This window comes from Telmatherina bonti (assembly GCF_933228915.1).
Source record: "Telmatherina bonti genome assembly, chromosome: 10".
Classification (NCBI taxonomy): domain Eukaryota; kingdom Metazoa; phylum Chordata; class Actinopteri; order Atheriniformes; family Telmatherinidae; genus Telmatherina; species Telmatherina bonti.
This window is the reverse complement of record NC_136628.1, coordinates 23337161-23363330: the sequence shown is the minus strand read 5'-3', so window position 1 is coordinate 23363330 and position 26170 is coordinate 23337161. Positions and strand designations below refer to the sequence as shown.

At 39.1% G+C, this 26170-nt stretch overlaps 1 protein-coding gene across 2 annotated transcripts in view; it reads right to left on the bottom strand.

The window, feature by feature from the left end:
* LOC306761069 (ryanodine receptor 1-like) overlaps positions 1-26170 on the bottom strand; it is a 49254-nt gene that overhangs the window by 5741 nt on the left and 17343 nt on the right. Inside the window, exons 42-91 of one of the 2 annotated variants that reach the window (XM_079247157.1) lie at positions 25985-26099; positions 25733-25865; positions 25540-25634; positions 25317-25452; positions 25015-25201; positions 24614-24725; positions 24411-24531; positions 24052-24221; positions 23710-23930; positions 23528-23618; positions 23266-23406; positions 23023-23186; positions 22844-22922; positions 22633-22722; positions 22406-22546; positions 22244-22321; positions 22091-22166; positions 21884-22007; positions 21383-21498; positions 21199-21266; positions 20986-21107; positions 20797-20846; positions 20530-20590; positions 20311-20437; positions 20078-20189; positions 19887-19968; positions 19672-19802; positions 19243-19563; positions 18908-19148; positions 18697-18784; positions 18513-18605; positions 17122-17136; positions 11757-11927; positions 11599-11658; positions 11352-11486; positions 10921-11033; positions 10723-10819; positions 10533-10642; positions 10362-10413; positions 10176-10268; positions 7896-7995; positions 7734-7813; positions 7562-7638; positions 7384-7457; positions 6741-6758; positions 4187-4267; positions 3993-4081; positions 3661-3789; positions 3477-3581; positions 142-223 (exon numbers count right to left, since the gene is read on the bottom strand). In XM_079247157.1, coding sequence (XP_079103283.1) covers positions 142-223; positions 3477-3581; positions 3661-3789; positions 3993-4081; positions 4187-4267; positions 6741-6758; positions 7384-7457; positions 7562-7638; positions 7734-7813; positions 7896-7995; positions 10176-10268; positions 10362-10413; positions 10533-10642; positions 10723-10819; positions 10921-11033; positions 11352-11486; positions 11599-11658; positions 11757-11927; positions 17122-17136; positions 18513-18605; positions 18697-18784; positions 18908-19148; positions 19243-19563; positions 19672-19802; positions 19887-19968; positions 20078-20189; positions 20311-20437; positions 20530-20590; positions 20797-20846; positions 20986-21107; positions 21199-21266; positions 21383-21498; positions 21884-22007; positions 22091-22166; positions 22244-22321; positions 22406-22546; positions 22633-22722; positions 22844-22922; positions 23023-23186; positions 23266-23406; positions 23528-23618; positions 23710-23930; positions 24052-24221; positions 24411-24531; positions 24614-24725; positions 25015-25201; positions 25317-25452; positions 25540-25634; positions 25733-25865; positions 25985-26099 — 5567 coding nt within the window. The remainder of the gene's footprint in view (positions 1-141; positions 224-3476; positions 3582-3660; positions 3790-3992; positions 4082-4186; positions 4268-6740; positions 6759-7383; positions 7458-7561; positions 7639-7733; positions 7814-7895; positions 7996-10175; positions 10269-10361; positions 10414-10532; positions 10643-10722; positions 10820-10920; positions 11034-11351; positions 11487-11598; positions 11659-11756; positions 11928-17121; positions 17137-18512; positions 18606-18696; positions 18785-18907; positions 19149-19242; positions 19564-19671; positions 19803-19886; positions 19969-20077; positions 20190-20310; positions 20438-20529; positions 20591-20796; positions 20847-20985; positions 21108-21198; positions 21267-21382; positions 21499-21883; positions 22008-22090; positions 22167-22243; positions 22322-22405; positions 22547-22632; positions 22723-22843; positions 22923-23022; positions 23187-23265; positions 23407-23527; positions 23619-23709; positions 23931-24051; positions 24222-24410; positions 24532-24613; positions 24726-25014; positions 25202-25316; positions 25453-25539; positions 25635-25732; positions 25866-25984; positions 26100-26170) is intronic. The other variant, XM_079247158.1, reaches the window with a different exon arrangement.

Genomic DNA, 26170 nt, shown 5'->3' with positions numbered 1-26170 from the left:
TTAAAATATATATATATATATATATATATATATATATATATATATATATATATATATATATATATATATATATATATATATTAGAAAATTATACAAGAAAGGAAAAACTTAAAGAGTAAGCAACAAGCACAAGCGTTTTACCCTCTAATAATGAGAGCAACATAACAACCATGTCTTTCTGCAGATCAAGCAGCTCCTTCAGCAGACCAATCTGGCTGGAGTCCTGCAACCAGAAATGACGCACAAAATCTTACAGTAATAACATGACAGTTTTCATTGCTATGAAACATTAGGGATCAACAGAGATGCAACAGTCAATTGTGACATTGATAACAAGTGAAACATGTCAAGAAGTATCACACAGAATTATTTAAACATATAGTGACCTAAATACTTGTTATGACGGGAGGTGTACAGTCTGGATAGTTTGCGTTGCATACAGTTGCATTCACGACAAAGAGGGTGCTGCAAAAAGACGTTAATGAAACCCTCATGCTGACAGGATGTAACAAAACTTCACAATGATTAAACAAAACATGATTTTAACCCAACCTCTTCCAGGTTTCTAGCTTTAAAGTAACAGTACATTATTCTTTTTAATTACTCAAAACAACACAGTAGCCACAAAGCAACACACCACAAATAAACAATGGCAACAAAATCGTAATATCTGTTAAATATGTTCACACGGGACTGGTGTCACAGTAGAAAAAAAAAAAAAAAGTATATTTCAGCAACAAATAATTCATTATTAAAGGGTATACTCTGATAGTGGAGGTTAAAAAGTCAGTCCCTCTTTCAGGAAGTTTTGTAGTCACCTGCTCCTTTGTTCAGAATACAATGATTCAGCACAAAGCATGTTTGTTTGTCATTATAATATTGCCGGATTAGGACTTACGGTGCAGCACGTAGGGCTCGCAGTTACATAATAATGTAAAAGCTTTTCATGTGAGGAAAATATTAGAATATTATTAATGTGGTGTAGAGTGAAAAATCTAAAGTGGAGGAGGTTTACAGCTCAATAATTAATTAGTGAGAAAATTAATAATGAATATATAAAAAGAGCTCATGACAAAGAGAGACAAGGGCATGCAGTACGTATAGGCAGATTAATGCTCTGCATGTCAAAGCTTTAGCCTGCATGTAAAACTATAGAATGTACTGTTTTTATTACAAAACACCAAAAGCATGTTGACAATTAAAACATAAAATTATGTCCGCCTCTTCAAATTAAAACACCTGTATTAAGATATGCTTAATTATAATTTAAAAGCAGGTGGATATAAAACAGCCTGATAAGAGAAAACAATGAATAAATTGGAAACTAGTTAAGACAATGATCACATCAATAGATAAATAAATGAATACGTACTTTACCCTGCATTGACCATGTGGGAGACAGTTTAAATAATGGATTACTATCTTGGTAAACAATTAAAACAAAATCACATTTTCAAAAATATTTTGATAAGCGATGTGAAAAAGTACATCACATCTTTTCCCTGATACACAAATATACATTTGTCTTTTACTATAGTACAACAGTAACCCTTATATAATGATTTCTGTATAAGCTGAATAGCTAATACCTTTAAAAAGTTTTGGCTCAAGATAAACAGCAAACAAAAAAAGAAAATAGTTGTATGTATCAAATGAGTTTATATTGAATTTGCTCCTTTGCTAACTTATAGGGATAATTACGGGTTATGCATGCAAACACTGTGCTAATAATAAAGGCACGTAAAGCCCCAGTCATCCTGCAGAGGATGAATGCAGTGTATAGAGTGGTAAAGTCATATGATTTCACTGAAAGTATTTCAACTTTTGTTTTGCAGCACTAGCAGCACACAATAAACTATGCATGGTTTAACATCAGATAAACTGTATTTATATGCCAAGCTACTCTGCAACAAAATTACAAATAGTCTGGAGGGATTTGTACAAATATTATTATGTATTTGTTCAGTCTATGTGTGTACAAATGTCAAATACTAGTAAATCTTATTGCATGCAATTACATCAGGTTTGTACATAATGCTCAACAAAACAATCAGTATTCGACTTGCTGTTTTTTTGTTTTTTTTTATAAAGCCCTGCCAGTTTGCGCATGGACTTTATCAGTTCAGCATGTGAATACACTAAGGACGTCCTGATCTAGGTTTTTAATCCTCGATGCAGAACTTTCAGTCCTTGTGAAATTAAATGTTTTTAGGGAAAGCTCTTAATAGTTTTAAGATCATTGCTTTAAGATCAAAATTTTATCACCTGAAGAAACGAGAAAAATCAGGATCCTGATTCAGTCTTTGAAATCAGATCAGAAATACTGTGTACACACCTGTTTACACTGTGTTTCAGTTATCATTGTTTAATGGAGTTGCACAGAAACTCATATATATATATAGGATATATATATATATATATATACATATAGGAGTCTAACTGTAGACTGACACAGACGCACCAGCACATATTTAAGGAATCAGCAGGGGTCCACGCCGATCTGATTACACATCAAAATATAGTCTAAAATCAACTGAGTCAGATTATAATGTTAAAATGACCTTTAATTCTATTTTAAATTTGAAATATAACTTTGAATTTACAAAAATTAAATTGATTTGCTCCAATTGCAAAATTTTTTTTGTAACATTCATTTCAGTTTCATAGTCGATCATTTAATTTATAATAAAAGGACAAAGTTTTTAACACACAATGAATTCAGAAGCTCCAACAGCGGGACATTGAGTCAACTTGCTCAATACTAAGATCCAGTAAGTAACACAGCTAAATGGTATTTAGCCATTAGAAATGTCATTTTTACATTTATTCAGAATATTATGAACAATAAAGAACTTAAAAAACAATCTATATTATTGTTTCAAGTACAGTAATGAAATACTCCAAGAAATCCTAAATGACTTTACTGCTTATACTAGGGTAAAGTGTTTTAGTATTTACCAATTGTAGCCTTTTTATGCAGAAATATCTAGCTTAAATATTGCACATGTAATATTCAAGCGTTTCTCAAGACACAACGTTTGCAAGCGTGTTTGCTATTAAGCTGATAGCAAAACACAGCTTCCATGCAGTTGTGTAGAACCATTGTTTATGTTGCTGGTAAAAGCAAATTCCACTGATTATCTGCAGATGTTCCTGAGGCTTGGTAATAATGGAGGTTATCTTTTAAAATCTGTTTCTACATTTACCCATTTATTCACAACAACCACCAAAAGCTCTAATGACTACAAAAAAAAGACATCTGTCCCTGCAGAGCAGAAAAGTATTTATAAACTAACTATTCATAAATACTTCGCTAAATATTTATAAAGTGCCTTAGTTACCACTAACGTGTCAAAAGCACTGAAAATAAAACTTGTCATTAAACACAAACAAAGTTTCTAAACTGAGCCAATGTGTCATATGTTTGAACATTAATCACTTGGATTTGATTACGTAATTGAATCGAATGTGTGTACCTGCGCCAGCTTCATCATCATGTGTGCAAAGACATGAAGGAATCCAACAATAGCGTCCCACAGCCTGCTGTGGGCCAGAGACTGCTGGTTGCCAGTGCATGGACCCTGAGGAGAGATGCTGCTTGTTAAACACATAATGGCAACCAATCATCTGGCATAAATATATCATTTCATCTAATGTTACCTGAATATATTCAGTTAGACTGTTGAAAATCTGTTTGGCGACTGTCATAGCTTTGGAGAAGTTCTTTTTGCCTGGCTCATCAATGACATCCTTGCCAGAATAATACCAGTAGAAATCGCTGATAGATTCCTTGATTGACAAACAAAATGAGAAAGAAATTCGATTTAAATATACAATAGTGTGCACATACATATGGATTTAACTTGATAATAGATTTATATACTCTTTGGAAATTGTAGAAGTAGTGATTTAAATATTAAACCACATAAAAAAAAACAACCTTTTTTATTGAAGAGCATCATCTACAAGATGAAATACAGTCAAAACTGCACCTGAAGCCGGAGGAGGTAGTCCACAGTGCAGATGATGATATTGATGGTAGTTGTGCTGCCTGTTTGTGTCCGCAAGTAGTTCTGAAAATCTGCCACAAAACCAGCCATTAGCCACCACTTCATGTTTACTTTTGAAGGAATTCCTCATTGATTTGAATTCAGCGCAACATAAATTTGAAACATGTGATTCCTACCGTTATTGTGGCCTTCACAGAGCAGCTGCAAGAACCGAAAGAGGTCGCAGGTGAACTCATCGTCAGCCATCACTTTCTCATCTAAAAGAAAAAACCCAAACAAAAAAATAAAAATAATCACAGTGCAACATTTAAATTTGATTATGCTGCATGAAAAGGCTCAAGGTGTTACTGATAATTACTGAAATAATTTGCCTGCGTTTAAACAGGGTGAGGATGATAAATAAGTCATTTCTCAACTTACCATCATCTCTAAATGGATTCTAGTGTCCAACATTGCAGTTACCACTTCTGACATTGTTGGTTGTTATGATAAATTTAAGTATGTGTCACACTAAATTGCAGATTTAATATTAATTGAAAAAAAAAAACATTTAATTGGTCATAAAATTGTCTGACATACAGTCACATGTCAAACAACATACATGACAGCCAGTATAGCATGCAAGTGAGAACAGGCTGGAGTGAAAAACTGACACAGTAACAGGCACACAGTCATATTAACAATATGTATAAACTAACTAGACAGTAATAAAGTGCTGCTACACAGAGAGAAAGACAGCAGTAAGGTTAAGAGTATTCAGGGATGAACTGGTTATATGTGAATTGACATTTTATCTGTAGAATTAAAAATAATGTAAAAAATTTTACAAAGGTGGAAAGTGGGATTTTTACATGTGCATCACACCCATTTGTCTATAAAGAAAAGTAGAGATGTTGTTAGGTGCATTAAGGTGTAATACCACTTAGGGTAATAACAGGTTAACTTAAAATGCTACATAGGACTCCCACTCAAAACAGTAAACTTATCTTTAAATACTGACTTAATCATTTTTTTATCCATTAGTCATTATGATGACAACTGGATAACATTTATGATGGTCCTTTTCAGACCACCCTGATAATCCACTCCACAAAAAGAGTTGTGTTTGGCAGTGCTCATCATAATTATGCTTTCTTAAATTTCCTTAAACTGTAATTTTAGCAAATATTTCTAGAATTGGTCAGATTTAAGGCAGAATTTGTTCAATAAATAAACAAAATGAAGAGGGGTTGTGTTTTAAGTAGAGAAGGTTAAACAATCAGCAAAAAGCCAACAATCCTATGGAGAAACAGTCAGAGATTATTTGACTAAGTATTCCTCTCAACTCATCACATAAGCTGGTTTCACACATGCAGTCAAGGAATTTTCTTGTGATGTTGGCATGTGCGAATGCAAAGTATACAGCATTAGACTTCCTGCTGGGATTTTTCAGCTAACATAAAGTCTTTGTATTCCTGCCAGGTGAGATAATGTGTTTAATGTGTCAGTAGGGTATTTACTTTGAATGTGCAAGAAAGAATGTGTTTGTAAGCGTTGCTGCGTTTCTCCTGCCCTATGGGCAAAAAACTGTCATGAAGCAGCCTCAGTGTATCTATCATGAACAGGTGACCACATCACAGTTAACAGTTTAACCAAAAAGTTTTATTGATGTCTGAGTAAAGTTTTGCTTTAGTTTACCATTGTTTGTTTTTAATTGCTGTTTGGTCAGGTATATGCATGAAAATATCTAAGGGCAAGGGAAACATGTTTTGGGTTAAATCCACCTGCTTTTAATGTTAAGTTAATGTTGAACAGTCTATTTATCCTTCTGTTTCGCTCATTGTTTGGCCTTCTGTGTTGTTAAAGTGACTTAGAACAATTCAAGCACCTGCAGAGAACATTTATCTTGTATCCTATGGCATCTATTTCTGCCACTAAACAGCTTTTGAGTCTGCCAGTTAATCCTGCAAGATGGAAAATGATACTCAGTTGATACCTTATGCATTAAAATGCAAGGAGTTGTAACCCAGCATCATCTTTATGTGGTAAGTTAGGAAAAAGAAAAAAAAAAACAGGTTCAGTCTTTTTACTTGTTTAAAAACTACACCATTTAAATTTTTTATTGTACCTAATATTAAATATTTAATAGTACTTCTTATTTTCTTCTTTTTGTGAATGACAGTCCACCACTGAACACTCAAACATTAATGCAGCACATATCAGGTTAAATATCAGAGAGGTTGGGACATTGTCCATCAAAATGCCGAAGGGAATCCAGTGAATGAAAAAGGCAAATTTATCTATATAAAGAATGCTGTTTAATCATAAACACCAAACAGACTGATTGCAAGAACTGACACAATTACATGTCTATGTTAATTCTATTAATGTGTGTTTTAACAATTGATCTCATGTTATAAGATATGAGCAGCCTTTATTAATGATGACTAAAAGATACGTAAGATGCTATTAGAGTTGAAACATAAGGAACTCTATTGGTATTCATAATAAAAATGGTTTCTCATTCTGTTTTTCATGTGCAGAAAAAGTTAGATTCCATTCAATGCATTTTAAAATGAAAAAAGGCATGTGAGAAGGGCACACAAGCTATGACTATGAAAGATGGACAGAAGCTTCCAATCCTCTCTTGGTAGAATAAAGTTAGAGGAAAGAAGTGATGGAGCAAGAGGGACAGGGGAGAGATAAAGGAATGAGAGAGCAGAGAGGCCGATGGAGAGAAACATGATTTACCCCGATCTAGGTTCAAGTCTGAGGACCATGAAAGGAGGGACAGGGGAGAGGTGGCAGTGATCGTGGGGAAGGGAGAGAGGATCAGTGTGTTGACAACAGTAGAGGACTAAGAGATGAGGAGGGGGAGATTAACAACATTCCATGGCAAATTCATCCAATTTTAAATAGACCTCCAGAATTAGATGACAACAGTAGGTGAAGTCCAATAGGCATTTCAAACTACTAGACATACAAAGGGAAAAACTTCAACTAAATTAAGTTAAATCTAAAGTCCATGAATATATTTTTTTTCTAAATGTTAATGATACTTTATGTTAGGAAACTGATCATTCAATTAAATAAGAATGTGTACAGTAATATCACTGATGGTAAGCATGTCAAGGAAAATGAATTAATAGACACTTAAAATGTATCATTTAAAATCATTAATTCATATGGTTCAATGAAGCAATCTGTACTTATCTGGTTTCTCATTCAGACAAAATGTGTACCAACGTCATTCATGTCTGTACACATTATTGTATGATGAATGGGCGAGTTGATGGCATTCAAGTATATAATGTAGTTTTTCATTGATTGTGTTAAATAATAATATTTTGCTTGTATGAAAAGAAATGCTTAAGAACAGGGTGCAGAAACTTACTAGTGCCTTCCTCTGAAACCATGCCAAGCCCCTCTGCCTTGTTCTGCCTCTCAAAAGCATTGAGATCCAAGACACTGTTGACAACATAAACATGTTTACCTGTGCACTCTCCATTCTTAATAAATATATAATGAATAATAAATACAACAAATTTAGCATTTGCTGACAGAAAACTGACCAGCAAGTCTGCATCAATGCCTGGAGGCTCAAAAAGAAGCCCACATCTTTCTTATCCTTTAAGTACTCCAGCATTTTCTGACAAGGTGAGACGAAAATAAACACAGGATGTGCTTCATTAATGTGACTTCAAATTGAAAATGGCATAAAGAGCTTTCACTTTAAAAGCATACCCGCTGAACTTCACTGTTTCCGCCATTAAGGATAGAAATACCCAGCTTGAGGGTTGTAGATACCATTGGACCAGTTTCACCTTAAAAAACAGGAAACCCGAGTCACAATGCAGTGAGGTTTGGAGGGAAAATGTGTTGACCAAAGATAAGGAGCACGACTACCTTTGCATGCACTTATCATTTGCAGGACCATTTCTGCAGCGCCACGATTATGAAGTCTGGACTGCTGATACAGAAGTCTTTGTTTCTCCATTTCTTTTTCCTGTTACAGATGCAAAGTTTATGAGCTGGAAACCTTTACATGACGAAAAGAGAATTTAATTACATAGAACAGACTCTGTCTGGCAAGATGTTTGATGAAATATCCATCAGGGCAATTTTACACTTTAATCATACATTATACAAACAAGTCCATTCTATGAATTTAAATTCTTCATTTGAATTCACATTCACACACCTTTCATGCAAGCCTTTAACATTTTACCTCACAACAATTCATTATGTATACATAAACTGTTTACTTCTGTAAATTATTTGCCAATTAAACTAACTGTACATAATGCATTTTATCCTACAGTCTACATGAAAATATTTTAAAACTTGTGCATATTTACTTTTTTGTTTAATCTAAAATAATAATCTAAATTCTTTTCACATGCAATGGCATTGTAGGTTATTGTCAATTTACATTCTGTCACCTCACTTCATTAGTCATGGAGTCACGATGCTACTTCTTCACGTTTGCTGACTGGAGCAAGCGTTAGACTACAGGAATCAGCCTCGTTGGCTTGGCATTTCAGCCATGTACCTTTCCAAAATGTCTTAATTGCAGCAGTAGAGCAAATAAGATACTTTGGAAAATCGCTATAATCCATCTGAACCACACTTCAGAGAAGTCTGTGCTTGCTTTGAGAAAGAATTTAAAATATTCATGCAAAATTGTTTTTTATTTTAGGTCAGACAAAGTCAATGTGGAGTCAACAATGTCATTTATAGAAAGACCATGGCTGATAAACAGTAACCTGTGTATTCAGAGGAAATTTCTCAGCCACAGAACAATTGAATTTTTAGTATCTCACATAATAAAACCATCCCTCCTCCCACCCTTCCTTCCCACCCTCCCCCCACCCACATATGCCTGCCGTTTTCTACCCGCTATGTGCAGTGTAACCGGACGTCATACTTGTGCTGCAGCCACAGATGACCTGCTACAAACCCTATTGTGAATTCTCCACTGAGATGTATGTGAACTGGCATTCCAAACTATTACCTACAGTGTGTGAATAAATATCTTTAAGCGTTGCATGTTCTAACCTGGCTTTCTCTGTAGTCTGTCAGTATCCTATGTGAGTGGGGGAGAGGAACATTGATAAGTAGCATTCAGTTATTGAAGACGGGTGTTAAGAGGTGAGAAGGATTACATGGAGTGATGGAGCATAAGACAGAGAATGATGAGAAGCACAGCTATATAAACTGGGAGGAATGACATCACTAGTAAATGAGTGTGTCATGAAGTGTCACGATATATATTAAATGAGGACTGGAATTTGGATCAGCATTTAAAAACAAATCTGTTGTGATTTCAGGAGTCTCAGCGTGTCCAACTCCCCAGTTTCATATGAGCCCTCACTGAATGTTTCGAAGGACTTTTTTTTCAATTCACAAATTTTTTTAGTTTAAAGCAATGAAGCACGTTGACAAAGCACAAAAAATGTTTATGGTCAAAATACAAAGCGCACAAGTGCTATTTTAGTACAGTCAGCACTGTGTGTATAAATAAGTACAGTGTCAGAAACTTGACATATGGATTATCGGGATGGTGCGCAGAGCCAGCTGGTGCTGCCAATCAAAGTAAAATCAAAGTGAAATATTAAGTGGCCAATAGTAACCCTTTGGCTGTGCGGAGTAAAACAAAACAGAATAAATAATTTAGCTTCCTTTTTTAAATTTTTTTTGCTGTCTTGAATAGAGTTCATTATTGTTAGTATCATTAATATTGTTAATATTATTATAAGTATAATTATTTTGTTAATTTTTACTTATAATTTAGCCCCAATCCAGATTTAAAACAAAAAATAAGTGTGAAAAGGAGCTTGAACATGATTTAATACCATAAATACCACATTTATATAAATGCAGTCCTTTTCAATTTTGTTTTTCTTTTTTTAATGAGTTGTTGGGAGCATGTAGTAACTAAGACAATTAAATAAAAACATCTGGATTGGAGCTTTGAGTTTCAAAATCAAGAAACTCTGAAAGAATAAAGCACAATATAAAAACACAGGACACAGAGGAGAGAGAACATAGAGAGCTGATGAGACAACGCAAAGACAAAGAGAGAGATGTGGGTGTGACGTAATGCTCCAATGATGAGGTCACTCAGTGCGTCGAGAGCTACCGCTCCATTGTGTTCCTTGTCCCCAGCCCCTGGCCGCCCATTACCAGTTCTGACTGTCGCACCTCAAACGACATCTCATCCTGAGAACTTTCCAACTCTTCCTCTCCCCCTTCTTCATCCTCACCAATGTGGCAACTCTAAACAAATGGAGAGCAGGAATGAAAATACCGTTTCAGCAAATGTGTAAGTCATGCCCTTTCTCAAACATAAAATCGTCTGTGGTGACTCACCTTTGCCATAATATCTGCATAAGCCATATAAAGATGATCTGTTTCCAGTTTACTGAAATGGGGAGAAGAGAAAACCATCTGATGAGTTACGATTGAACGACAGCCTATTTTTTTGCCAGAGTTTCAATAACTTTACTTTGCAACTGTGCCATCACACTGGGCATTTCTAACCTCTTTTCTGTTAGAGCTGTGCGACTGAAATGCAGAATGAGCTGGTGAAGGGGATCTGGTTTAGTTTCTTTCTCCTCTTCTTCGTCGCCTTCCTCTTGTTCCATTGCTTTCTGGGTTGCACAGGATGAAGATAGGTGAATAAGAGCACAAAAAAAACCACCAAAACATCCAGAGAGCAGATGTCACACACAGATAAGTCATCGATCATCCTGTCTTCAAAGGAAAAGCCCTCAGTATGAAGCCAGTTGCGCTTGTAACCCTCTAGGAACATGTTAGAAGCTCGATGTCTGTGAAGAACAAAACACAAAAAACGATTATGTTGGCATTTATAGCTGCTGCAGTCTATATATAATATTTGCAAGTTCTAACTCAGATGCAGCTTTCTCACCTTGGTATGTTATACAAGGGTGTCATCCTGAAGCAAGCGACCACAGCCCGGCGTCTCTGCTTGGACAACAGTTTATGCCACACCATCTTCTTGGATTTGAAAGGATGCTCCGTCTAGCAGAAGAAATAAAACAGACATTGTTTTTTTTTGTTTTTTTTACAAGTGATTTTCCTGTTAATTTTATTTTGTGAGGAAATAAGTCGCATTTTTGTTTCATGTTTTGACAGCCTGCTGCTGTCTAGTTTGAGGTATGTTGAAAACGTAAGCTGATATATAAATCATTCTACAAAATAGAAATCTTAAAAAGGTAAAGATGGAGTCAGTGCACTGAAACAAGGGGAGAGACTAATAAGGAAAATGCAAAAAGAAAACATCCTACCTTGGGCAGCTAAACACTCTAGTTGCATTATTGTAGTTGCGCCAGTACTCACCACTTCAAGGTGGTAGAGGACTGCCGAAACTTCCTGTACTCTCTTGACAACTTTCACTGGAGCATCAGCGTCTTCGGCCTTCCCTGCCATCTCCTTGTACAGAGCCATCTGCCAGCGCATGGATGGGTTGTCCACCTTTCCAGAGGAGAGAGATACACACCTTTCTGAAATATCTCAATACTAACTGTCTTTAATTACAAGTCTTGTGCAAATAAAGAAAACACGAATGAATTAGCAGATATTTTACCTTGCCCTGAAGATGTAGGTTGTTCTGCAAAAACTCCCTTACTTCTTCATCAGTGTCTCTCTGCAACGGAAAGTTTTAGCAACCACTGACCTCTTCGATGTTACGGGATAAAACACAAACAATGAATTAAAAACCTTTATAAAATAAGAAAAAAATACCAAAGAGTAACGGATCTTGGCCAGGTTGATAAGTTCCTGATCAGCGGGAGAGCACATGTTGAGGCCAATGGGGAGCATCTTTTTCAAGGCGGCAACGATAAGCGAAGTCTGGACAGAGTAACGATCTCCCCGTTTTTTCTTCTTGGTGCGTTCAGTATCGGAACTTCCTCCCTGTGAGCAGGGATGACAACAACCAAAAGCATTCACAACATCCTGAGAAATTTCCCCTTGTAAGACCTTGGATATCAGCCCGTTATGCTGGGAATAACATTAAAAGATGGTTTTCATATAGACATCAAAAATTCGTAAACTAAGTATGAGTTTAATTGTGAGCAAAGTGTGAGGAAGCAATAATCCTACCTTAGTAATATCTGAACTTTGTACAGTACTAAAAGCTGCTGCAAAAACGTTGAATCCCCAGCTACATGAATTGAGGATTCTGGTGAATTATCTCATTCTCAGATATGAGTGAAGACAAATGTCTTCATTTGAACTCATATGTCCAGTTATGATACAACCACCTGGTAAAAATTATGGAATAAAGATTTCTTTCTCTTTTGGGGGTGGGTTGTTAGGGAAACACCTGATGAGTCACATAAAAAAATGCCTATATGCATGAGCCTGCAGACAAAAAACATGGTCCCAACATGAAATGAATTATTTAACATGAAATCTGGAAAGAAGGTGTTAGTTATTTCAAGTCAGACAAACAACATGGGGGTGTTATAATAGAAAAACATACAGGCTGACAATAAAATGAGAGACGTATGAAAGTGCATAAGAAAAGAAAGAAAGACAGAAAGAAAGAAAGAAAAACAAACACAAAGGAACTGTGAAATTGTACATAGAGAAAAGTAAAACATAAACCAACACTAACACCTTAAAAGAAAGAAACAAGGTAAGTGTTTACAGTCATGGACTGGATGATAATATAAACGTGATATTCAGCAACCTCCCGTGGGCTCACCATCTGCGGGAGGAGCCATAGGGGTCGGGTGCAATGTAAGCTGGGCAGCAGCAAGGGGTGGGGACCCTGGCAGTCCGATCCCCGTCTGCAGAAGCTGGCTCTAGGGACGTGGAATGTCACCTCTCTGGTGGGGAAGGAGCCTGAGCTTGTTCCACGAGGTTGAGCGGTTCCGGCTAGATATAGTTGGACTCACCTCGACACATGGCTTGCACTCTGGAACCAGTACCCTCAAGAGGGGCTGGACCCTCTTCCACTCTGGAGTTGCTCATGGTGAGAAGCGTCGAGCAGGTGTGGGCATTCTCATTAGCCCCCGGCTTGGTGCCTGCACATTGGGGTTTACCCCGGTGGATGAAAGGGTAGTTTCCCTCCGTCTTTGGGTGGGGGGACAGGTTCTGACTGTTGCCTGTGCTTATGCACCCAACAGCAGTTCAGAGTACCCACCCTTTCTGGAGTCCTTGGAGGGAGTGCTGGAGGGTGTTCCTTCTGGGGACTCCATTGTTCTGCTGGGGGACTTCAATGCTCACATGGGCAATGAAAGTGAGACCTGGAGGGGAATGATTGGGAGGCATGGTCCCCCTCCTCTGAACCCAAATGGTGTTTTGTTAATGGACTTCTGTGCTCGTCATAGATTGTCCATAACAAACACCATGTTCAAACATAAGAATGTCCACATGTACACCTGGCATCAGGACTCCCTGGGCCGCAGTTCGATTATCGATTTTGTAGTTCATCGGACCTGCGGCCACATGCCTTGGACACTCGGGTGAAGAGGGGGGTGGAGCTGTCAACTGATCACCACCTGGTGGTGAGTTGGCTCAGATGGTGGGGGAGGAAGCCGGTCAGATCTGGCAGGCCCAAACGTGTTGTGAGGGTCTGCTGGGAACGTCTTCAACTCCCACCTTCAGCAGAGCTTCAAACATGTCCGAATGGGCTGTGTTCCGTGCCTCTATTGTGGAGGTGGCCAGCCGGAGCTGTGGCCTTAAAGTCGTTGGTGCTGTAATCCCAGGACTTGTTGGTGGACATCAGCAGTGAGGGATGCTGTCAAGCTGAAGAAGGAGTCCTATCAGGCCTTCTTGGCCTGTGGGACTCTTGAGGCAGCTGATGGGTACTGACAGGCTAACTCGGGCGTGGGAGGAGTTTGGCAAGGCCATGGAGAAAGACTTCCGGACAGCTTTGAGGCGATTATGGTCCACCATCAGGTGGCTCGGGAGGGGGAAGCAGTGCTCCGTCAATACTATGTACAGTGGAGATGGGGAGCTGCTGACCTCAACTCGGGGCGTTGTGGATCGGTGGAAGGAATACTTCAAAGACCTCCTCAGTCCTACCAACACATTTTCCGATGAGGAAGCAGAGCTGGGGGACTCAGGGGTGGACTCTCCTATTTCTGGGGCTGAAGTTGCTGAGGTGGTTAAAAAGCTCCTTGGCAGCAAGGCCCCAGGGGTGGATGAGATCCACCCGGAGTTCCTTAAGGCTCTGGAAGCTCTGGGTTTGTACTGGTTGACATGCCTCTGCAGCATCGCGTGGACATCGGGAACAGTGCCGCTGGACTGGCAGACTACCAACAATGCGGGGTGGTGGTCCCCCTTTTTAAAAAGGGGGACCGGAGGGTGTGTTCCAATTACAGGGTAATCACACTCCTCAGCCTCCCCGGTAAGGTCTATTCAGGGGTCCTGGAGAGAAGGGTCCACCGGATAGTCGAATCTCAGATTAAGGGAGGAGCAGTGTGGTTTTTGTCCTGGTTGCGGAACAATGGACCAGCTCGATACCCTTTTTGGGGTCCTGGAGGGGGCACGGGAGTTTGCCCAACCAGTCTAAATGTGCTTTGTGGACCTGGAGAAGGCCTTCGACTGTGTCCTCCGGGGGCTCTTGTGGGGGGTACTCCGGGAGTATGGGGTACAAGACCCCTTTGTACGAGCTGTCCCATCCCTGTACGACAGGTGTCAGAGGTTGGTCCGCATTGCCGGTAGTAAGTCGGATTCATTTCCGGTGAGGGTTGGACTCCGCCAAGGCAGCCCTTTATCGCCAATTCTGTTCATAACTTATATGGACAGAATTTCAAGGTGCAGCCGAGGTGTTGAGGGGATCTGGCTTGGTGGCCTCAGGATTGGGTCTCTGCTTTTTTCAGATGACGTGGTCCTGTTGGCTTCATCTGGTCATGATCTCCAGCTCTCATTTGAGCGATTTGCGGCCGAGTGTGAAGCGGCCGCAAATTGCACCTCCAAATCTGAAACCATGGTCCTCAGCCGGAATAGGGTGGATTGCCCTCGCTGGGTTGGAAGTAAGGTCCTGCCTCAAGTGGAGGAGTCTCGAGGTCTTGTTCACGAGTGAGGGAGGGATGGAGCATGAGATCGACAGATGGATTGGTGCGGCGTCTGCAGTAATGCGGACTCTGCGCAGAGTTGGCAAATGTGGCTGGGGAAAGGGAAGTCTGGGCTTCCCTGCTTAGGCTGCTGCCCCCGCAACCCGACCCCGGATAAGCGGCAGAAGATGGATTGATGAATGGTGATATTCAGCAATGAAACGTGAATCTGGATTGTGCAAGGAGATGGTTAGAAAAAATCTGTTATGTTTTAGGTTATTTTTAATTGTCGATAAGGCATATTGTCACAGAGAACTTTTTTAAGGAAAGACATAGTAATATGAAAGGCAATTCCATCATTTTTCCATAACTTTTCCCAGAAGTTGCATAAAATAGTTGTTTCTCTGAGCTCAGAGAGGTAAGTAGAAGGCATAGTGAAAATGTGAAGGAAAAGAGGGGAAGGGAAAGCTGAAAGGAAAGGGTCTGATAAGAAAACAAACCAGTTTAATTACATTTTCAACATGCAATAAAGAACCCATTCAGCATTCCACGAACAGGATGACTCGCTAAACCAAACTCTTCATTTACATAAACTACAACCAAGTAAGCATTACATGAAGTTAAAGAACAAAACTTTTATATTAGAAAATTAGTTACATGCTGTTGAAGTCACACAGCTACGGTAAAACAATCTGTCTATGGCTTATGTCTCGACTCATTTCTGAACTCCGGTCTTATTACAGTGAGAGTTCAGTCCTTCTGGTATCTGCTCTTTCTGGAGTCCTCCAAAACGTGCATATGGATGTGAGAATTTACCAGATAATGTATTAACGCACTTCCCAATGTGTTTTTTTGTGCATGGTGTATGAAAAAGTCAGTTAGTTTATCTTTCTATATAGGGACTGCTTCTACAAAGAACTGTAAAGCCCAACGTTACTGGATTTATACCTCACTCAGTCTTTGCTGATGAGTGATGCTGGTGTCATAATTTTACCACTGGGATATTGGACGTACTGCAGATAAGTATTGAGTTAGAAAGGAACAAACTTGATTTTTATGGTGTTGCAACTGTGTGTAAACATTTATCTTCCTTTAAGAGAATTTGCATTGGTAGGTTTGATCACTATCGCTGAAATAGAAAACAAAATTAGATTTGCAGTGAAGTCAATCCAAGCTGCCTTATGAGTCCTAATAATACAAAACACTATCAGTGGCAGATGTGTGTGTGTGTGTATGTTACGGAAGAGTAGTTCAGAGGGTGCAAAGCAATTTGGGGAATTCGGAAAATAAGTGTGAATTAATCTTTCGGTTAGGTTCAGTCATTTTGATTACTTCTTAAGAAAGAACCCAACAAGTGTTTCAGGAAATCTGCTTCAGTGGCATTAAGAATCAAGCCATGTGTTAGTGTGGACACTAGGGAGTCTTAAGGAAGCTAAACCATGATGTAGTGTGGCATTTTAAGGGAGGAGAGAAGAAAGAGCACAGAGAAGACTAACATCATACCCTGGGAGCAAAAAGAGACATTAAGAAAGCCTACTATCAACTATTCTTCCATGAAAAGAAAAAAGAGAAAAGCATACTAGAAGACTCCAACCCATCTATGATCAAAAAAAGAGCAAACTCAGTGACAGATGATGGCACTGTGCTCTCACTGCCACTGCGGATCTCGTGTAAAGCCCAGTGCCATGAGCCCAACTCTACAGCTGTATACTTTCATCAAGCGCCTCCAGACGTTACCCCCACACTTACACACTGGCAATACTGGGAATTGCCCAGAGGGCTTGCCCATTTGTCATGTGATCCTTCATGAGCACATTGAAAGTATCTTTATGTGTTCATACATTAAAATGATTTCCCACATGCATACATCTGCGTAGTTTACAGTCTATTTAGAAATGTCTGTTTGTCTGGGATGTGGTGCAGCAGAGTCTGCATGTGTGTGACAGTAGCAACTGAGTGCGTCTTTTTGTTTGCATATTTGCTTTGTTTAAGAATGCATGGATCAGATGTGCCAGTGTGCTGGAGAGTTTGATGAAAAGCTCCCTTAAAGTGAGGTGCCATGCGGTCAGCACAGCGATCGTGCAGAAACAAAGTCTAACCTCTGTGTCCCCGCCCTGGAAACCCAGCCGCAACCAATAAGAGGAGGACAATGGACAGCCAAAGAGAGAATATTTGTTAACATGACGGCTATTCTTCTGAAAACTGGGAATTAAAATCAAACCTCAAAAAGTTACAGCAGGCTACACCATGTTTAACCAAGCCCTGCAAACAAAAATACTATCACATAAAACTTGTGCAAAATCAGAGAAATCTAAACATCATAGTCTCTAAAGTCAAGACATGTCTAGACATTCATGTACAAAAGTAACTTCAAAGTAACAAAGACAGCACACATTTGTTAAAGGAGACATATTATGACCAAAAAAAAATCCCTCTTTCTCTGCATGAGAGCATATTGTTGGGGTTTCTGGTGCAAATACTAAATAAAATATCCTGATATAGCACAATCCTATCACTATATTTGTTGCCACTAAATGACTGTATTAAATAAGATATCCTCATCTAATAACATTTCATGGGTTTTGCTTTTTTGCCTCAGTATTAACATGCTATGTAATTAATCATTTTTAAAAAATAAATAGACTAATAATGCTCTACAAGTAGAACGCTGATGTTTTAAATAGGATTTAACTTTCCTTTGCAAATTTCTGGGAAATGACTTAAAAGGCGACATTGGGGATTGACAATCCCTACCCTGTTCATGACTTAGAAATCAGACTTCATGTTTGTGGTTTCTTTGATTTTTTCTAGAAGGAAGCCGGTAAAAACAAGTTTACATTGTCTTTATACAGCATCAGTACACATAAATAAACTCAACAAGTGAGAAGTATTAAAAACCACAAACCTGTAGAGACTGATAAGTTCAGGGTTCAAGGACCCAGAAGAATTACAATGTGATTTAGACTTTTCTGCTATCTGCCAGACGGTCACTATTTATGTTTTAACAACCTGGCTCAATTCAATGCATGGCTTGTGGCAAGAGTGTGTCCAAAAGAAGGAATCAGCATCAACTGCCTTTGGCTCAGCAACGCTGCCAGCTATGTGTCAGATTGCGTAAGCACTCAGTTTGTTTCTTCATGCTGCATAATTTGCTTTGATGGTTATTGACTGGGAATTATATCCATATTCATGCTTTCATGGTCAGGCAAAGTTGTACTGCTGACCTCAGAAGAGGTACAACGCGCAGGAGAAATGGGTCGAGTGGAGTCATATTACTCCAACCCATAACAGCTGCGATGACAGGTGTGAAGATATGATTGGAAACTTGTCACAAACCTTTTATTAAGCTGTTAGGAAATTGTGTCAGCTTGTGAAAAAGGGGTCTAATATGTCTCCTCTAAATAATATGTGACATGTAAAGTGCCTAACTTGAGATCTAGAGATGATTTGAGAAGCCAGAAAAGCACAACAGTTCCTCAAACTATCTCACCTTGCTCATTTTGCTCTTGCTGTCAGCAGTGAGAAATGACATGTTATTGATCTCATTCATCACCACAAAGTTCTGCTCTTCTCGCTTAAAGTTCTGCAAAGAAGAGACAAAGAAACATGAGGAAAGAAAGGATTCAATTACATCTGCCAATGGTGACATTTAGTAGCCAAATGAACACGCTTACATGAGACTTGGACCAGAAAATAAAGACTTCTCCAACCATTCGGAAGAGTTCTTCTGCATCCGGGTCAGGACACGTCAGCCATCTTGCCCTGTGGCAGAACACATTACTTTGAGTATTTGCAATGCGTTTAGCTAGTAAATAACACATGACAAGTTAATCCAATTCCTGGTTGTAAATATTTAATGTGATAGTGTTTGTAAGTTTGTTGCACCTGTTGTTGTCCACATAGCGGATAAGCAGAGGGTAAAGGGCGTACAAGTCCCTGCAAAGGACAGCAAACTCATCGCGTATCGTGCCATCCTCTTCATCCCCCTCTGACTTTCCCTCCATCCGCAAATGGTCCTCCTCGGCCACCACCTTTGAAGTACGTTTCTTCAGCTTCTCCATTGTTGGAATAAAGTGTGATTTAAGCATTTCTGGCTTTGCCCTGCTGACAATGGGCTGTGAAAACACTAGTACAGAAAATAGATCAAATGTTTTATTTCAGGTGAACAAAAAGAAGAAGAAAAAAATCATGCAGGTGTAGAAAGTTTAAACAGCACTCACCAGCTAATCTTTTCATCCACGAGGCTTCATCAATACCCAAGTTGTTGACAACAATTTTCATGATGCTGCCCAGCAGCTGGTTTAGGTGTTCTGATGTGACGTCCGTGCAGAGTCGACCTTCCATGTCCGGGACGTTTTCAGCTCCTCTCTCCCACCAACGTGGCAGGTAGTTGCACAGCATTGGCAAAGTGATTTCAATCACATGAGGCATTTCAGTGTAACGAGCCCCAGACTCTGCCAAGTCCCCAATCTCCTTCAACAGAACATCCAGTTCTGGGATGTCTGGACATAACTCCTGGACTTCGTTGGGAAGGCCTAGGACTTTGAGGTTCACATGAGAAATAACATGGACAAACTCAGAAACAAGATCTTAAAAAAAAAAAGAAAAAAAAAAAAAGAAACAGAATTGAGGAAAGGTTTGATACTCACTGGCTCTCTCTCTTGGTGTCTTTGTGGTATAGACAGAAAAAGCGTTGAACTCGTTTAGACCGGGCTCTAAGTAGGCAACTGGCATAGCTGCTGCAAGGTGAGCCAGGCATTCTCCAAGAGCTGGCCTCTGCCTGTAAAAATAACGGACAAATTCCTGTCACCATCTCATTTTCACGCTATTTTACAGCTTGTAATATGTGCAAATATTAAATGACCTCTCAACATGTGGATTTTTGACAGTTCCTAGCGAGTAGATGCTACACATGATGCGATAACACGACATCTGTAGGTCATCCACTGTATGGACACATCAGAGACAGAACCATTTCTATTTAAAACACAAGTTAACTTTATGGACAATAATAAAACAGAAAAAACAAAAAAGAAAAGAAAGAAAACAACTCACAGATGACATCATCTCCAAACTGGTGCTGAGCGATGTGATCAAACAGGGAAGTCAGCACAGGGAGCAGGGCGATGGTTGTATAGTTGATGTTCTGGGAAACACCTTTCACTTGCTTTAATGAGACAAGCAGTGCTTAATTATTGGCTTGGAGTGGATGTTTAAAATCAGCTGTTTTACCATTAGTTGTTGTTAGTGACAGTAAAATGCCAGTGTCTACTTAAACCATTGGATACCTGATTGCCTTTGGATACTTTGCCCAATTTGAGATTTTCCACCATCTTCTCGATATCATCAGCAGCACTCTCAAAAAATGACCGCAGCCCTGCTTTTACAATCTCAGGCCCCGACTTCATCACTGTCCTGAAAGATTAAATGGACACGTCAATGTAGTAATGAAACACTAAAAAAAAACACATTCAGTCTCTACAATGTTAATAATAAAAGTATTAAACCTTGCATCCAGTGACCGTGCCAGAATATGAAGACAGTTGACAATGGCTGGAGCATCCGTTCCTGCACATATAAACACAGTCTGCTGACACTGGGTGGAGCATAGAATCTAGATAATCAAACATGGTATTTGCATTGTTTTGTGTTGCCTGCAATTTCATCAGATATCCAGGTGAAAGTAGGATAGGTGTGTCTTATCAGGAACATATAAAGGGCGAAGAGAAGAGTTAAAAGATTCAAGAAAGCATGTTGCGAAAGTGACGTCTTACCAAAAAGAGAAACTCTGTGCCTCACCAGAGCAGACATTTTACAGAAGATACTACAGAGAGAATGGAAAGAGCAAAGGAAAGGAAAAGCCAGGGAAGATAACATGCAAGAAAAAGAAATAACACTTGTAAAACAGAAAGCATCATTTTTGAAAAGAACACACGGTGAAACAAACACCAGTGAGAGCTCACCTGGCGATCATCTCCTTCTCCTTATTGGATGAATGTCCGCCGCTGCCCAGAACTTTGGCAGGTGTTGATAAGAAGTACAGGCAGTGATTTTTGAAGTACTGGTTTATTAGAGGCATCAAGATCTATGAGAGAGGTTTTCCTGACTTAGTACAGGGGTGAGTTTGAGCTGGAGCTTCAAAACTGTTACCTTCTTCCTGAAAGCTATATATTCACCTTGGCAAAGAATTTGATTTCCTGCTCATGAGGCGACTTTTCCACTCGCCCACTGCTCACCACAGCCTCTGCGGAAGACGTTAGAAAAACACAAGCCACAATCATCTAGAAGTGTCTACATCTTACACCAACACATTTATTGGAAATATTACACAATCAGCGTTTTGCTTTCACCCCGCTGTACCAAGGTGAGCGATAAACTCCTGAGCAATTTCCATCCATTTCAACAGCTTCTGCAGGAATCCATAGGCGAACCTCTTCTCAATGGATGATATTTCTGACTCCATGTCTTTCAGGCCCCTGAAGATAAACACTATCTTTACTAATCTTTACACTATCTTATTTAATAGTAACTTTTTGTAGATCAAGCAAATAACATTTTAAAAGAAACAGTCCCTTCCATTGTTTTATGAACAGTTTACCAGTCTACAATGATAAACCAAACCAAATATATACAAAAAGAAAGTTCCATGAGCTGATATTTTGTTTTTCTGCTTTTATAAAAGTATTTTATTATTATTATTATTATTATTATTAATAATAATAATAATAATAATAATAATAATAATAATAATAATAATAATAATAATAATAATAATAATAATAATAATAATAATAAAACAATACAAAAATAACAAAAGTCTTGGCTAAATCTCCAGTCCAAATTTGTTCTTGTATTTCTTACCTTGTGACGGCATATCCATTAAGTTGCAGGAACTTGAGCAACTCGTAGGCCTTCTCTCTATCTCGTGCCTTCTCTTTTGCTGTCAGAGTATCGTAGGGCACCAACAAAGGGTGTGTTCCTCCTCCTACACAGACAAAATTGAATCAAGACCATCAGCAAAAACTAAATCTTTACTTTTTTATTTTTTCTCTTTCAAAGATTTTCCACCTTTGGCCTGTAGTTCTAGCTTTTTCTTCCGTCCCCAGGTGTTATGGTAATTTTCTGCGAGTTGCTCTGCCATTGACTGTGAACAGACATGGACAGTGAGTATTCATGAGATGAAGATTATAGCACAGAACGTACAAGCATTTCTCAACAAACATGTAGATCTCTTGAAAGAGCCATGTGTGAGATATCAATGGGCTGTGGACTGTAGCCATGGCTCGGGTCGTAGGTCGCCTGGAGGAGAAAGATCACAATCAATATTGCGATATTGCAATATCAATATTTAAATATCAATAAAACTGTCTAAGCAATTTCTACCTGAGCAGTTTGAGAGATTTTTCTTGCTGCTGCCTTCTTCTTCTCTGACTCCTCTTCTTCTCTAGCTTTGTCTAAGTTCCATTCCCAAGCCAGCATCGCTTTTACTGACTCTTTGATTGGCCACCGGTAGATTTCTTTGTCCTTAAAGGCAAGTGAGTGAAATTTGAAACAGATCCATAATAAGAATGTACAACATGATTAAACGCAGGGTGTGTCTGTAAACGTACCTTCTCCGAGAAGGTTTTGTACGGTCTAAGCATAGGATGGGTTTTTGCATTTTCATCCAGCACCTCTCCATAGGACCAGTTATTCTGAATCTGAAAATAATGAAATAGGATGAAAATCTTTTAACTGTTTTTACTTATATAATAATCATTGAATGCTAAATCCTGCAATTTGTTGAACTTTTATATTAGATATTCTAAAAGGAAGTTCTACCTTTTCAAAGGCCCATTTATCGTGCGTATATTCAGCATATTTGTTGATGAAGGGATCTAGCCTCTCTGGGATTATTGTGCTATGGTTGACAGACAAATGTGAGAACATTCAGGATTCATAACTGAACAGAGACGTACCTTGTTAAAAAAAAAAAAAAATGTGAAAAAGTATCATCTCACTTTGTGGTCTCTACTGGTTTAGGATCGAAGTTCCCCTCTGCATCCACTGATGCCTTTTTCTCTGTTTTGGAGGAGTAGCTGGCATCCACATAATCTGGAGGAATGGCTCCAGCAATGGCGCAGATACATGGCATTGAAATTTTGAAAATTTCCGCATCAAATTTCTGGAATTCAAATACAAAACATCACAACAAGGACAGATATGAGCCTGAGCCTAAACAATATCAGGTTTAGGGAGACTACCTTGTGTGCTAGGGATTCAAAGATCCCCCAGAAAAGTTTGCGGGTCAAATGCAGTTCTTCCTCTGAGGCAACTCCAAAGTTAGCCCACCCATTAGGGAGGCAGTAATATTTCCAACACCGCTCATAGTGATTGGTTAAAAGCTGCAGGATGCAAGAGGATCAATATGGATGAAAAAGGAAAATTAAAAACCAAAGGAACAACTGACATCAAATTAAAATTTGCTGTTACATTTTTTTTTAAACCTACTGAAAACCATCATACCTTCAGTGGCATTTTGGCATACTCATTGAGAATGGGCACATCAAACACCAGCCTTCGTAGCAGGTGCTGCAGCATGGATGGACGTAGATGTCTGATGGAAAAATAAGCAAAGCTCACTTCACTTCTGAATTTGGCAATATCAAACTAATGCAAAGTGTTTTTTTTTAAGAAGTCACTCTTACTTGCACAAAGCCATGAGGCACTCTTCAATAATGTCTCTCTGAGCCTTCGTGAAGGCTCGTCCCCTGGACAGTCTGTAGATTGTGTGCAGCATGGAGTCAATCATTATGGCTCTGTGGTCGCTGCCAGCGAAAAGTGGTGCACACTTGGTAATGAGTGGCAACACAGCAGAGCACAAGTAGCGGTTCAAAGCTAGGGCCATCTCTGTGGTGCTGAAAGCAGCCTGTTGGCGAGACATTATAGAAGTCAACGTACAAAAAGACTGCATTTCTCACAACCAAACAAGCAAATAAACAAAAAAAAAAAAAAAACAACAACAACTCTTTAAATAGTTTGTTACTCACTGTGTCTAGAGAGGCGGCCGCCCTCATGTCAGGCAAAAAGCCCACCTCAAGCACATGAAGCAGGAAATCTTGGTTGTCAATACCGTAAACTCTGTCCAGGAACAGCACCATGGGGGCCTTGTGATCGGGAACAAAACTGGCTGACATCTTTGGCTCTATGATGCTATTGTCTGAGCATAACATGAAAAAAATATTCAGGAAAAATAAGAAACACAACGCAAAGCTACTTAGAAGTAATCTGTTGGTAAACAGCTGTCACCAAACCTTGCATGGGCATTAATCCATATAATACCATTATCTTTTGATAAATAAATAATAAGTAAACTGCTTGACTTCAGTGTCATCTCTCAAGAGCGCACCTTTTCCAAAAGAAGGGATCTGAACAGGAAGGCTGATGACACCCACCAGGTCCTCAATGGGAACCAGAGATCTCAGAATTGCCCTGATTCTCAAGGCCTCGCCCTTACCGGCTTGGATGAGCTGCAGACACACAAGTTGTGTTTATCTTTGAAAGCTATATTTCACAAGTCTAACACCGAAACTACTGTTGAAGAGAGCTTACATGCATCTCTGGAGCACAGCGTCCCAGCAGATCAATTAAAGCAGAGTAGAAGGACATGATGGCATTTCCCAGGTGCACCCTGTTCTCCTCATGCTGCTCCTCTCCTCCAAACCTACCAGAAAAAAAAACTGTTTAGTCTGTCTGTGCTGCAGGATAGTTGAAGTTTTCAATGTATTTTAGTTCAGTTGAACCCTAAACTAAAAATATGACATCACAGTCATTAAATATGCACCCTTAAATTGGCACTTAGTAAATGCACCTTTGGCAGCAATGACAGCCTTAAATCTTCTTTTCTATATAGGTTGTAGCGCAGTGACTGATCGGACAGGAACTTTTATAATATGAGCTGAAAACTTATCAGGGACACAAACAGATCTTTTAATTAAGCTCGAGGCTCTTACATGGGAAAACGTCTGTCTTTCTTAACACTAGGACCATCCCTTGCAGGGTCCTCTGATATCTTGATGGCTTCCTCTATTGCTGCAAGCAGACCATTACCACCCTCTCCTCTCAGAGCTGGGCCGAAGCACTCAGGTCTTCGTATGAGAAGGCGTACCACTACGTTGGCATTCTCTTCCACACTTTCTCCTGAAGAGATTAAAAAAAAAAAGGTTATCTTCGGTCACTACTGAATGAACAGAAATAAAAACAGCATAGAATGAAATTTTGTCATATTATTTTGTGTAAGGAAATGAAATCTGACCATTTACAAACACAGCAAAACGAAGAAAGTCAAGATATTTCTCTCCACCACAAGGATTCCAGCCAATGTCAGGGTAACCTTTAGCCAGCAGCATGGGGCAACTCTGAAGCCCACATCCAGCCAAATACTTCACCACCTGGAAGGATGTCAGTGTAGTCAATTAATAACTAAATTTGAGCGCTGTTTGTCCGGTGCGCAGTTGTTTTATGTCTTTATATCATACCATTTCTAAATCCTGCTCTTGCAGAGCCAGAGCCAGTTCGTTATTGTCAATACAAGAGGCTGCAGCCACATCCAGGGGGGTAGAGCCACGCATTCCTGGAGAAAACCATACAACATTTAGCTTTACTTAAGTTGATTTAGCAAAAAAAAAAAAAGAATCAAAACCAAACCTGAAACTCAACATCTGCAGTTACCAAGGCCAATGCCACTGTTCTGGAGAAGGTAGCTGAGGTGGTCAAACATGGAACGCTGATTTTGGCGGCTGATGCGACAGAAATAGCAAAGAAAGCGGCAACAGTTTGTCACCACTCGAGGGAATCTGATCTCCTGTTGAAATAAATCGTGATATAAAGTTTTAATTAAATAGTGCAAGTAATGAAACAGAAACTAACTGCAGGCTCTCAATGCAAACAAGGACATTGAAAAAAGAAAAAAAACATTTATACCTTTGAGTCCCCGCCGCCCAGTACATTAACCATGACCTCCATGACAGTTTCATGCATACCCAGAGCTCGCATCAAGTTGGGGTGCTGATAGAAGACTTTGTTACTCATGATGTTCCTACAGAAGACAACTTTGACAATGATCATCTGTCACAAACAATTATAAAAAAAAAATCTCTTCAAGACAAT